Here is a 14570-nt window from a genome sequence, read left to right as displayed (position 1 = left end):
CTTTGCTCCGTCACAAAGGGGTTAAAGCATATATATAATATATTATATATTATATATTTTTTTCCTTTAATATTTTTTTTAACACTTTTATTTTTCACTTTTTTTTTATAAATTATTTTTAACCCCTTCATGATGGAGCCCTTTTTCGTTTTTGCATTTGTTTTTTTTTCCCCTTTTTTCCTAGAGCCATAAATTTTTAATTTTTCCGTCAATATGGCCATGTGAAGGTTTGTTTTCTGTGGGACAAGTTGTACTTTTGAACGACACCATTGGTTTTACCATATCATGTACTCAAAAATGGGAAAAAATTCCAAGTACAGTGAAATTACAACAAAAATGCAATTCCACAACTATTTTTTGGATTTTTCTTACCATGTTCACCATATGCTAAAATTGACCTGTCATTATGATTCTCCAGGTCATTACGAGTTCATGTACTCCAAACATGTACAGTCATGGCCAAAAGTATTGACATCCCTGCAATTCCTGTCAGATAATACTCATTTTCTACCTGAAAATGATTGCAAACACAAATTATTTGGTATTATCTTCATTTAATTTGTCTTAAATGAAAAAACACAAAAGAGAATGAAGCAAAAAGCAAAACATTGATCATTTCACACAAAACTCCAAAAATGGGCCAGCCTAATACTTGGTTGCACAAGCTTTAGCCAAAATAACTGCGACCAACCGCTTCCGGTAACCATCAATGAGTTTCTTACAATGCTCTGCTGGAATTTTAGACCATTCTTCTTTGGCAAACTGCTCCAGGTCCCTGATATTTGAAGGGTGCCTTCTCCAAACTGCCATTTTTAGATCTCTCCACAGGTGTTTTATGGGATTCAGGTCTGGACTCATTGCTGGCCACATTGGAAGTCTCCAGTGCTTTCACTCAAACCATTTTCTAGTGCTTTTTGAAGTGTGTTTTGGGTCATTGTCCTGCTGGAAGACCCATGACCTCTGAGGGAGACCCAGCTTTCTCACACTGGGCCCTACATTATGCTGCAAAATTTGTTGGTAGTCTTCACACTTCATAATGCCATGCACACTGTCAAGTAGTCCAGTGCCAGAGGCAGCAAAGCAACCCCAAAACATCAGGGAACCTCCGCCATGTTTGACTGTAGGGACCGTGTTCTTTTCTTTGAATGTCTCTTTTTTTTCTCCTGTAAACTCTATGTTGATGCCTTTGCCCAAAAAGCTCTACTTTTGTCTCATCTGACCAGAGAACATTCTTCCAAAACGTTTTAGGCTTTTTCAGGTAAGTTTTGGCAAACTCCAGCCTGGCTTTTTTATGTCTCGGGGTAAGAAGTGGGGTCTTCCTGGGTCTCCTACCATACAGTCCCTTTTCATTCAGACGCCGACGGATAGTACGGGTTGACACTGTTGTACCCTCGGACTGCAGGGCAGCTTGAACTTGTTTGGGTGTTAGTCGAGGTTCTTTATCCAACATCTGCACAATCTTGCGTTGAAATCTCCTGTCAATTTTTCTTTTCCGTCCACATCTGGGGAGGTTAGCCACAGTGCCATGGGCTTTAAACTTCTTGATGATACTATGCATGGTAGACACAGGAACATTCAGGTCTTTGGAGATGGACTTGTAGCCTTGAGATTGCTCATGCTTCCTCACTATTTGGTTTCTCAAGTCCTCAGACAGTTCTTTGGTCTTCTTTCTTTTCTCCATGCTCAATGTGGTACACACAAGGACACAGGACAGAGGTTGTCAACTTTAATCCATGTCAACTGGCTGCAAGTGTGATTTAGTTATTGCCAACACCTGTTAGGTGCCACAGGTAAGTTACAGGTGCTGTTAATTACACAAATTAGAGAAGCATCACATGATTTTTCGAACAGTGCCAATACTTTTGTCCACCCCCGTTTTTATGTTTGGTGTGGAATTATATCCAATTTGGCTTTAGGACAATTCTTTTTGTGTTTTTTCATTTAAGATAAATTAAATGAAGATAATACCAAATAATTTGTGTTTGCAATCATTTTCAGGAAGAAAATGAGTATTATCTGACAGTTGCAGGGCTGTCAATACTCTTGGCCATGACTGTATAGGTGTATAGGTTCTTTTTTATTTAGGTGGTGAAAAAAAAATCCGAAGTCCCCCCCCCCCCCCAAAAAAAAAAAAAAAGAAAAAAAAAGAAAAAGAAAACAATCTGTCATTTTCCGAAACCCATAGCGTCTCCATTCTACGTGATCTTGGATTGGGTGAAGGCTTATTTTTTGTGTGCCAAGCTGACGTTTTTTAATGACCATTTTGGTGCACTTACGATCTTTTGATTGCCCATTATTGCATTTTAATGCAATGTTGTAGCGACCAAAAAAATTTAATTTTGGCACTTTTAGTTTTTTCTCGCTACGCCGTTTAGTGATCGGGTGAATTCTTTTTTTATATTGATAGAGCAGGTGATTCTGAACACGGCGATACCAAGTATGTGTGTGTTTTACTTATTTTTTTCTTGAATGGGGGAAAAGGGGGTGATTTGAACTTTTTTATAATTTTTTTTATTATTTTTAAAAACATCTATTTATTTTTTTACTTTTGGCATTCTTCAATAGTCTCCAAGGGAGACTAGAAGCTGCCATAACCCGATCGGCTCTGCTGCATACAGGCAATGATCAGATCGCTTGTATGTAGCAGAATTGCTCACCTGCTATGAAAGCCGCCCACCTGCGGCTCATAGCAATCCGGCAGTGATGATCATAGAGGTCTGCTAGAGACCTTTGGTTGTCATGCCGACCCATCGGTGACCAGCGATCACGTGACAGGGTCACAGATGGTTGAGATTTCCGGTGCGCTTGCTAGAAGCGCACGTTAAATGCCACGGTCAGAGTTTGACAACGCTATTTAACGGGTTTACAGCCGCAGGTGAATCGCGATCCCACCTGCGCTGTTGTGGGCACATGTCAGCTGTTCAAAACATCTATGTGCTGGAAAAGATGTGGGTTCTGGAGCAGAGGGGGAGACACGACATGCGCAGTCATAGTACGGCGCATGTCGTGAAGGGTTTAATCTACACAAAGGACTTGAATCTGCAATTGTTTGATTGTGCTTAAAGGGCCTGTTCAGGTTTCAGTTGAAGGTCTGCAGTCACTTTTGAATCCTTTGATCATGCGCTCTGCACACTGTCAAAATTGTCTGGTGACAGCTGTGAGAGCTGTACGCAATTTTGTATAAATGCTTTCATGTGCCGACTAGACATGCGTGGGATCAATTAATTCACTTGTATCAAGAGAGGCTTCGCACATCTAGTTGGAATGTGTCATGAAATGTGCAAATCAGGGGTGTGGAATCGGTAAGCCAAACTTCCGACGCCTACGCCTCAATTTCCTTGACTTCTGACTCTACGACCCTGACTGCGACTCTACAGCACTGCCTCATTACTGAGCATGTACATAAAGTGCAGCACAGATTCATCTCAACTAAGAGCCGAGATCCTCAGATCAGGAACAGAACAGACATTTATAGGACATTTCATAACACCGGCTCCGACTCCCAGCACTGCCTCACTACTGAGCATGTACATAAAGTGCAGCACAGATTCATCTCAACTAAGAGCCGAGATCCTTAGATCAGGAACAGAACAGACATTTATAGGACATTTCATAACACCGGCTCCGACTCCCAGCACTGCCTCACTACTGAGCATGTACATAAAGTGCAGCACAGATTCATCTCAACTAAGAGCCGAGATCCTTAGATCAGGAACAGAACAGACATTTATAGGACATTTCATAACACCGGCTCCGACTCCCAGCACTGCCTCACTACTGAGCATGTACATAAAGTGCAGCACAGATTCATCTCAACTAAGAGCCGAGATCCTTAGATCAGGAACAGAACAGACATTTATAGGACATTTCATAACACTGGCTCCGACTCCCAGCACTGCCTCACTACTGAGCATGTGCATAAAGTGCAGCACAGATTCATCTCAACTAAAAGCCGAGATCCTTGGAACAGATCAGACATTTATAGGTCATTTCATAACTTTCCCAAATTATTATGAAAACATTTACAGCACATCCTACATTGAACTACTTACCGTAACTCAATTTATTATATATTTTAGGAGTCCATTTGATACCGACTCCAACTCCGACTCCACCTGAATGGTGGTCATATGCAGTCATATGACAACCCTTTCTTTCACGGTTGGCATCGGAGAATCCTGACAGTGTGCAGTGCACTTGCTCTGAGAATTCAAATGTTAGTCACACTGACTGCATACTTTCATTAGACCAATTGTATATAATACAATACATGCATTGGAAAAAAGTGTGAAAGTGTGTTTGGTACAAACAATATTTGTTAGGATTGAATACCTTGTGTTGAGATTTGAAATAATTTCCAAAAATTAGTTTCCTGAGTGTATTGTGTGGTTTTAAAGTGTTTAATACATTTTATACCACACAACAGTATAACTAAATTACACAAAAGGCTAAACTTCCACTACACAACGCAATTCAGACTCATTCCAGTGTCAATGCAGAACCCTTAGCTGATATTTCTCTATAGATGGCTGCCACTATTATTTAAATGATTTACTAATGTGTTTACTACTTTGTGACCTGAAGCTTTAGCAAGGCCTTATGTTGCTTAGTGGCTGTACTGCATAGTTCATCCATTGTGCCCTGTTGTACAGGTAATAAACAGTGCTGTCTCCTTAGGATGCGTGTCTACGGTCCGGAATGTCGGGGCTTTGGACGTAGCAGAAAACCCACGCCACCCCCTTCTGTTCGCGCGGTGATTCCGGATGTGTTCATTGCACACATCCGGAATCGCTGCACCCTATACATAGGACTCTGTTATTAAACAGACATGCTGCGTTGTAAAAAGACGCGCCGCATGTCCGTAAACGCAGGGCCGCCGGATGCGTGTTCGCATAGATGGGATTTCATTAAATGCCCTCCACTATGCTGTAACATCTGGACGCTGCGGGTTGAATGCTGTGGTGGTACGCAGCGTTGAATCCGCAGCTTATTCGGATGTAATCCGGCCTGTGATTTACTCGGTTCCATGTCACAAAGCTCTGTTTACCAATTTCCTAGTACAACCGTTGCAACTTATTTTCATATCTGTGTTGATGGTTGACAGTTACATAGTTAAATAGGTTAAAAAAAAGACCTGCGTTCATTAAGTTCATCCTTTCTCCACCAATTATAATTTTTTTGTCACTAAATTAATTATATCCCACAATGTTATGTGTACTGAAGAAATCATCCAGACCTATTTTAAAAGCTGTTATAGTATCCGCCATTATTATCTCTAACTGTAACAGTCTGACTGCTCTAAGGGTATGTGCACACGATGCAGATTTAGTGCAGAACTGCAGCAGATTTTTCTGCAGCAGAAACGCTGGAGACCTGCACTGTGATTAAGGCTATGTGCACACGTTCAGGAATTCATGTAGAAAATTCCTGAGAATTCCGGACATTTTCTGCATGAAATCCGCAAGAAATCCGCAAGAAAACCGCATGCGTTTTTGCCGCGGTTTTGACGCGTTTTTGCTGCGTTTTTTTCCGGACACTTCCCAATGCATTTTGGAGTGGGAAATCCGCAAAAAAAACCGCAAAAAGATAGAGCATGTCTGGATTTTGTGCGGTATGCGTTTTTTTTGCGGAAAAAAACGCATCATGTGCACAAAACATCCGGAATTCATTCTAAATGATGGGATGCTTATTGTATGCGGTTTTTTTGCGGTTTTATAGCGTTATCGGAAAAAAACGCGAAAAAACCGCAACGTGTGAACACAGCCTTACAATACAATGTAAATCAATGTGAAAAAAAAAAAAGCTGTGCACATGGTGCAGAAAAATCTGCGCAGAAACGCTGCAGATTTCAAAGAAGTGCATGTCACTTCTTTTGTGCAGTTCTGCAGCGTTTCTGCACCCCTCTATAATAGAAATCCATTGGTAAAATCTGCACAAAAAACGCACCTGCGGATTCTGCCAGGAGATGCAGATTTAGTGCAGATTTTATGCAGAAAATTCTGCACCAAATCTGCATCGTGTGCACACAGCCTAACTGTAAAGAACCCTTTTCTATTTAGCTGCTGGAATCGCCTTTCTTCTACCTGTAATGAGTGTCCCCAGGTCCTTAGAATGGTCTTTGGAAGGAATAAGTCATGTGCCAGTCCTTTGTATTGACCACATATGTATTACCAGTGGCCTGGTATTTTTTTTTTTTTTTTTTTGCTATTGTAAATTTAGTGATTTTTTTTGTGTGTAAATTTTGTGACAAGCATTTCTTTCTCTGAAGGAATGCTGAGGTTATTTTACTGCTTTGTTGCTGTGGATTCACATATTACAATCAACAAGTATATAGCCGAGGCACCTGATTTTGCCTCCAAAAACTGGGAAAACTTATTGACTTGAGTATAAGCCAGGTATGCGTTGTCTGCTAATCCCTATTCTGGTATGCATGGTTTCTCATTCCCATCCTTGTATGCATGGTTCCTTATCCCCATGCTTGTATGCATGGCTCCTTTATTCCCATCCTTGTATCCATGGCTCCTTATTCCCATCCTTGTATCCATGGCTCCTTATTCCCATCCTTGTATCCATGGCTCCTTATTCCCATTCTTGTGTGCATGGCTCCTTATTCCCATCCTTGTCTGCATGGCTCCTTATTCCCATGCTTGGATGTATGGCCGCCATGAGAAAAGCTTAAAAAAACAAAAACAAAAAACATCCTACTTACCTTCCTGTGCGCCTTCGCAGCTTCTCGTTACAGCTTTCAGCAGCTTCTGTGGCTGGGCGATCACGTGTCTCCACTCATTAAGGTAATGAATATTCACCTCTCTCCACACCTATGGGCGTGGAGAGAGGTCATTATTCATTACCTTAATGAGCGGGCACCCGTGAGAGTCTGGCAGCTGCTGGAAGCTGGCAGCTGTAACTGTGCGCGCGCTATAAGAGAAATGTATATTCATTGCCAGTGCAATGGCACAGGCTTTAGCCGCTGCCGCCTGCTCCTGCCTCCTGTGACCTGCTGCTCCTCCTCTCCTGCCATAAACTGTAACAATGACTCATGAGTAAGCCGAGAGGGGCATTTTCAGCACACAAACATTTTCTGAAAAACTCGGCTTATACAGGAGTATATACGGTATATCAGATTGTCTGCATATATAATGTAGGCTTAGAGGAAACCTTTTCAGAAATCCCTTGTCCAGTGTTTATGCTAATGAGCCATAAGTGCAGGGACCTAGTCCCACCTCTCCCTCTCCTTCGCTGCCGGCCTTCTGTCACTGACAGGTCACTCTTCTCTCAGTGGTCTGCTCCCCACCTGTGATCTTGCCCAGGCATCGTCATTCCTAGGGTGGCACATGTGTAGTGAGGTTCTGAGGCCATTGTGAGAGCCGGACTATTGAGCTAAACATGCATTGCCCCAGGAATGGCGATGCTTGCATTAGATCTTGGGTGGGATAGCAAGTCACAGAGATGATTGACCTGTCAGTCGGTGACAGGAGGTGGATGGGAGAAGAGGGCGAGAAGCCGGAGAGTTGTAAGTTCTGGGCCATGCTCACTGCACTTGCGGCTCATTACTATATAAAATTGTATACGGGATTTTACCGAAACGGAAACATGGATTGCTAAAACTAAGGAATGGATTTATTTCGCATTACTGTGACTTGACAGATATTAGTTGGGGTAAACAATAGTATATTCACAGAGTAGATAATGAATATTGATTACCATACAAGTATTTCCGTGATAGTTAGCAAAGAAAAATTACTATTCTTTAGGCATTTTCACCTACTGATTGCCCTGAATATGGCAAGGGGGTGTGTTCACACTGTTGATTTGTGACAGAAAATCTCCAAATAAAATGAGGGGTTAGAAAAACACGAGTTTTGATTGGAGAGATGGGGAGTCACTGCTCAAAAAACTGTGTGAACACAACTCCCCTTCAGGCCTCATTCAGATGTCCGTGATTTCTGTTGTACATAAGAAAACATGGACAGTCGTTCATCAGCGTTCTGGATCCGAGTTTCATCAGTGTTTACCACAGGTAGCACACGGACGGTACGCTGCTGCCATCTGTGTTCTGTCTGGGATTTTCACAAATTCACACGTGTATGGCTAATTTTGATCCATGACTTGGATCAAAGCAGAAATTTTTTTTGCGCACCGCTCTATTTGTATAAAAACATGAATATGTGAGCAATATTGGGCATGAGTTCTGTCTGCGAAAAACACAGAACACATTCTTGACTCAGGACTTCCAACCCATTATACTAGATGAGGGTGTTCACACCAGCTAGAACTCCTGGGGTCATTGATCCTATCATGATTACTGCCCGCAATGGGGCTCACTATCTAAATTCCCTATCAGTATGTCTTTGGAATGAGATGACAGAAGGCAGTACTCCATGGCCTCCCTTCTCCCACTGTGAAGCAAATATATGGCGCCAATGTTTGCTACTCCAGGTCTGCTAGCTCCAGAAATGTACCAGGCTCTGCCTGAAGACATGCCTAATGGGCTGCATGTCAGTTTAAGGCTTCATTCACATGTCCGTGTTGGGTCATTCCATGGTAACTTATGTTACATTCACAAGCCAAAAACTGGCTACAGACTGTTCTTTGAAGGCAGGCACAAAAAGCAGTGGATGTATATTGTACATTAAACTATTCTCTATAGATTTCAACACAGTTTGATTTTTCAACAATAAAATTAAATAAAAATAGTGTTATTACTTGGCAACTTACGTTACAAAAAAAGGAAAGGCTATTGTCCTTCATGAGTCTGCCAAATTTTCTGTTCTGGTAATCAGGGGAGAAGCACTATTTTTATTGTATTAAAACACCATAGTGCCAGCAACTTTAAAGAATGTATTTTAACCTCCCAAGTTAAAAGCAACAGTTTTTATTACAAGAAATATAGATAACTTAGGCTACTTTCACACTAGCGTTTTCTGCAATCCGTCACAATGCGTCGTTTTGCAGAAAAAAACGCATCCTGCAAAAGTGCTTGCAGGATGCGTTTTTTCCCCATAGACTTGCATTGACGACGCATTTGCGACGGATTGCCACACGTTGCATCCGTCAAGCGACGGATGCGTCATGCTTTTGCGGACCGTCGGGAGCAAAAAACGCTACATGTAACGTTTTTTTCTCCTGACGGACCGCTTTTTTTTGACCGCGCATGCGCGGCTGGAACTCCACCCCCACCTTCCCGCACCTTACAATGGGGCAGCGGATGCGCCGGAAAAATGCATCCGCTGCACCCATTGTGCAATGCAGCAAACGCTAGCGTCGGAATCTCTCCCTGACGCATTGCGACGGGGAGATTCCGACGCTAGTGTGAAAGAAGCCTTAGTTACTGCACCGTATAGTAACTTTCGTTACTAAGCTGATGGTAACTTACGTTACGATATGTTACCATCCATTGGATTAAACTTATTGTAAGGTAAGTTACCATCATCTTTGTAACGTAAGTTACTATATTGTGTTGTAATGTAAGCTACCATGGAATGACACTGTGGCATGTATGTGTTGTATCTGTATTTTTCAAAGATAGATCACATACCCATTATAGTCTATGGGCCAGTGAAAACACTTTAGGACAATGGTTAAGTGTCCTTAACGAACTAAGTTAGAGGGAAGTCAGGGAGCCATATACATCTGACCGAGATTGAGACGCAATGCTTGGACTGAGCGTGACAGCTGCATAGAAATATATGAAATTGTCATGCTCTGGTCAGGAGAACCACCAGCCAGTGCACTGCGTCCTGATCTTGGTCTGATTAAGGCTGGTTTCACATTTGCGGTTGTGTCCGCAGCATTTCTGACGCATACATCCGAATGCGTCTTGATTTCATATCTTTTACATTGTAGACGCAGGTTCATGCGCTTGCCCGCATTTGCTTACGCATGCGTCTTTTCACGGTGTGAGGCGGGGCGTGGCTAGCACACCATGTTGCAATTTTTAAGGCTTCAAATTTCCGTCAAATATGCGCAGGCATACGCACGCGGATGAGTGCGTTAAAAAAACGCATTACTGTCTATGGGAACGCATGCGTACACATGTATTTGCATTTGCTGCACTTGAGTACTTCGGACTGCTCATGTCCAGGAACTGATTTAGACTCGCCCATTGAGACGCCCTCCTGGAAATATCGAATGCATGCGGATAAAAAGCGCAATCGCATGCAAACGCAGCAGTTTTTGCAGTCATGCGTAAGATGATGCGGATAAAAAATGCTGCAGTTGCGGACAAGACGCTGCGGACTCAACTGCAAATGTGAAACTAGCTTAAGAAAGCTGTCTGACTGCACCCAAAAATGTAAAAAAAAATAAATGAGGCTCTCTTAGAATAGAAAAAAAATAAAGAACTGAAGGAAATGTCAGTATAAATGAGTTCCTAAATACATTTATCTAGCAAATCACAATTGTTTTGTGTTTTTTTTACTGGCAGAAGCCTATCCTATAATGTTAGTACAGGAGCCTGTGAGGGACGCTCCTCCGCTGTGATCTGGAGATGCTTGCATTGTTATTCAGAAAAACGGCACACAGAGGTTTGGGCGGCCTCTTACCTCTGTACCTCTGGGGTCTGCAGTAGTAGGAGCCCATCTTCCAACACGCGAAGGAGAGCAATGCTTCGCCTGCACATGCTCATAGGCACCCGGCCTAACATTCTAGGATAGGTTTCTCTCACAAAGCAGTGGCCATTTTAATTCTATAGTGTTTTTGTTTTCATGGAGGCAAACATTCAGATTGGGAAGGGATTGTCTTAGTTGTGGACAACCGCTTTAAAGCATAAAAAATTGCATACCGTATATGCTCGAGTATAAGCCGAACCCCCCCCAATTTTGCCACAAAAAACTGGGAAAACTTAATGACTCGAGTATAAGCCTAGGGTGGGAAATGCAGCAGCTACCGGTAAAAGTAAAAATAGATACCAATAAAAGTAAAATTAATTGAGACATCAGTAGGTTGTGTTTTTGAATATCCATATTGAATCAGGAGCCCCATATAATGCTCCATAAAGTTCATTATGGCCCCATAAGATGCTCCATATTAAAATATGCCCCATATAATCCTGCATAAAGGTTAATAATGACCCCATAAGATGCTCCATAGACATATTTGCTCAATGTAATGCTGCGCAAATGCTGATTATGGCCCCATAAGATGCTCCATAAAGATATTTGCCCCATATAGTGCTGCACAAACATTGATTATGGCCCCATACAGACACTTGCCCCATATAGTGCTGCACAAACGTTATGGCCCCATATAGTGCTGCACAAACGTTATGGCCCCATATAGTGCTGCACAAACGTTATGGCCCCATATAGTGCTGCACAAACGTTATGGCCCCTTATAGTGCTGCACAAACATTATGGCCCCATATAGTGCTGCCCAAATGTTATGGACCCTTATAGTGCTGTACAAACATTATGACCCCATATAATGCTGCACAAACGTTATGGCCCCCTTATAGTGCTGCACAAATGTTATGGCCCCCTTATAGTGCTGCACAAACGTTATGGCCTCCATATAGTGCTGCACAAACGTTATGGCCCCCATATAGTGCTGCACAAACGTTATGGCTCCCATATAGTGCTGCACAAACGTTATGGCTCCCATATAGTGCTGCACAAACGTTATGGCCCCCATATAGTGCTGCACAAACGTTATGGCCCCCATATAGTGCTGCACAAACGTTATGGCTCCCATATAGTGCTGCACAAACGTTATGGCTCCCATATAGTGCTGCACAAACGTTATGGCCCCCATATAGTGCTGCACAAACGTTATGGCCCCCATATAGTGCTGCACAAACGTTATGGCCCCCATATAGTGCTGCACAAACGTTATGGCCCCCATATAGTGCTGCACAAACGTTATGGCCCCCATATAGTGCTGCACAAACGTTATGGCCCCCATATAGTGCTGCACAAACGTTATGGCCCCCATATAGTGCTGCACAAACGTTATGGCCCCATATAGTGCTGCACAAACGTTATGGCCCCATATAGTGCTGCACAAACGTTATGGCCCCATAGATGCTCCATACAGACACTTGCCCCATTTGCTGTGATAAAAAAAAAATCACATACTCACCTCTCCGTCGCTCAGACCCCCGGCGCTTTCAATATTCACGTGCTGATCGTTCCGGTGCCGCTCCATCTTCAGCACTGACGTTCAGGCAGAGGGCGTGCACTAACCACATCACCGCGCCCTCTGACCTGAGCGCCACTGCTGAAGATGGAGCGGCGCCGAAACGAAGAGCAGGTGACTATCGCACAGCGCTCCCCTCCCCGTTATACTTACTTGCTCCTGGCGCTGTGCAGTCCCTGCTTCCCCGGCGCTGCCGCTTCTTTCTGTACTGAGCGGTCACCGTTACCGCTCATTACAGTAATGAATATACTCATTACTGTAATGAGCGGTACCATGTGACCGCTCAGTACAGGAAGACGCTGCCGGCGCTGGGGAAGTCAGGGACCTGAAGAGACCGCGCCAGGAGTAGGTGAGTATAATTAGACTGCCCCCGCTCCCCCTCACCTGCCGACCCCTGGGTATGACTCGAGTATAAGCCGAGAGGGGGACTTTCAGCCCCAAAAAGTGATCTGAAAATTTCGGCTTATACTCGAGTATATACGGTACTTACTTTCACCTTCTTCCTGTTGCCATCTTACATCTAATGTTTGGCCTTCAACAGTTGCTGTGTAACTTATCGGACCTCCCATGGTATTCTGCTCTCTACTGTCAAGAATCCCATAAAATTCTAACTTGAGTCTGATAGCAGAATCTACTATATAATTGTCTAAGGGTCACTTCCGTCTTTCTGTCTGTCTGTCTTTCTGTCACAGAAATCGCAAGTCAATGATTGGTCGCGGCAAAACGGCCACGACCAATCAGCGACGGGCACAGTCCGGCGGTAAAATGGTCGCTCCCTACTCCCCTCCAGTCAGCGCTCACACAGGGTTAATGGTAGCGTTAACGGACCGCGTTATGCCGCGGTGTAACGCAGTCCGTTAACGCTGCTATTAACCCTGTGTGACCGACTTTTTACTATTGATGCTGCCTATATTTACTACATCTCTGTGCTATATACTATATGGACTGTGCTATATACTACGTGGCTGTGGTATATATTACGTGGCTGGGCAATATACTACATCGCTGTGCTCTATACTACGTGGCCTGTGTTATATACTGCATGGGCAGTGTTATATACTACGTCTCTGTGCTATATACTACGTGGGCTGTTCTATATACTACGTTGGCTGTGCAATATACTACGTGGCTGTGCAATATATTACGTGGCTGTGCAATATATTACATGGCTGTGCAATATATTAGGTGGCTCTGTGCAATATATTAGGTGGCTCTGTGCAATATATTAGGTGGCTCTGTGCAATATATTAGGTGGCTCTGTGCAATATATTAGGTGGCTCTGTGCAATATATTAGGTGGCTCTGTGCAATATATTACGTGGCTGGGCAATATACTACGTGGCTGAGCAATATACTTCCTGGCTGGGCAATATACTATGTGGCGTGTCTGTGCTATATACTACATGGCGCCCGGCCGCGAACAATCACCGACAGGCGCAGTCCGCCCGCGAATTGGCGCGGAATTTGAACCACTCTTTGCTAATTGGTCGCGGCCGAATCCTGTGTACATATAAATTGCATTATTCTGAAAACTTCATAAATAAACTACATACATATTCTAGAATACCCGATGCGTTAGAATCAGGCCACCATCTAGTAAAACATAAAAAGTCAGGACTAGATAAGTAAGCATTTTATGTAGATTTTGGCTGCAGTGTGTTGTTGAATAATGCTAAAGAACTTTCTGCAATTGAATAACTCTAGATGTTTTTTTTTCACAGGACTGAAATATACAGAATTCTTCATGGATATAGTTGACACATTCAACCATTTAATCCCTAGTGAACATTTGGATGATGCCCTATTTCTAGGCGATAACCTAGAAAGTGAAGGCTGTGACGATTTCGCCGCAAGCCAACATGCCATTGAAGACTCCTTGAAGAACATGCTCAGTGACAAGGATCCTATGCTTGGATCGGCAAGCACCCAATTCTGTCTACCAGTTTTGGACAACGCTGAACCCAATTTCCAGTTGCCAACCACAACAGGTTTGTGAATATACGAAAATTAACATTTTTTGACACATATCAAAGAAATCTAAAGTTCAGCAATTGGGTCAAATATGAGCCAGCAGGGTAGTTGAAGATACAAATATGCTGCCGTTAACCACTGTCAAAACTATTCCATATCAGCATTAATTTTTACATGGTAGATTAATATTGAGCAGTAATAAAAATACTGTGTATGGAAATTGCAACTTAGGGTGAGCAACATCACTTTTTTTTAAATGTAAAGACCCCCTTGCACATTAAAGTCAGCCAAACACAACGATGTGTATGGTGGCATTCTTATTTTCCTACAATAATGATTTCTGGCAGAGAAGGATTAGGCTTTTACGTATTTTTGGTCAAAACAATATGAACTAAACACTCTACATTATTTTCATGCACTATTTCCTGCAGGGTATTTGTTCAGTAACAGTGCATGAAAATAATG

General features: G+C 42.8%; 1 protein-coding gene across 1 annotated transcript in view; it reads left to right on the top strand.

Moving 5' to 3' along the window:
• Positions 1 to 14570, top strand: part of PHF3 (PHD finger protein 3) — a 137458-nt gene that overhangs the window by 24081 nt on the left and 98807 nt on the right. Inside the window, exon 2 of the mRNA XM_069726686.1 lies at positions 13856 to 14122. Within this exon, the coding sequence (XP_069582787.1) occupies positions 13879 to 14122 (244 nt within the window). The 5' untranslated portion in view covers positions 13856 to 13878. The remainder of the gene's footprint in view (positions 1 to 13855; positions 14123 to 14570) is intronic.

Source organism: Ranitomeya imitator, chromosome 5 (assembly GCF_032444005.1).
Source record: "Ranitomeya imitator isolate aRanImi1 chromosome 5, aRanImi1.pri, whole genome shotgun sequence".
NCBI lineage: Eukaryota > Metazoa > Chordata > Amphibia > Anura > Dendrobatidae > Ranitomeya > Ranitomeya imitator.
The sequence above is the reverse complement of the archived record's forward strand: the minus strand, read 5'-3'. Positions and strand labels throughout refer to the sequence as shown.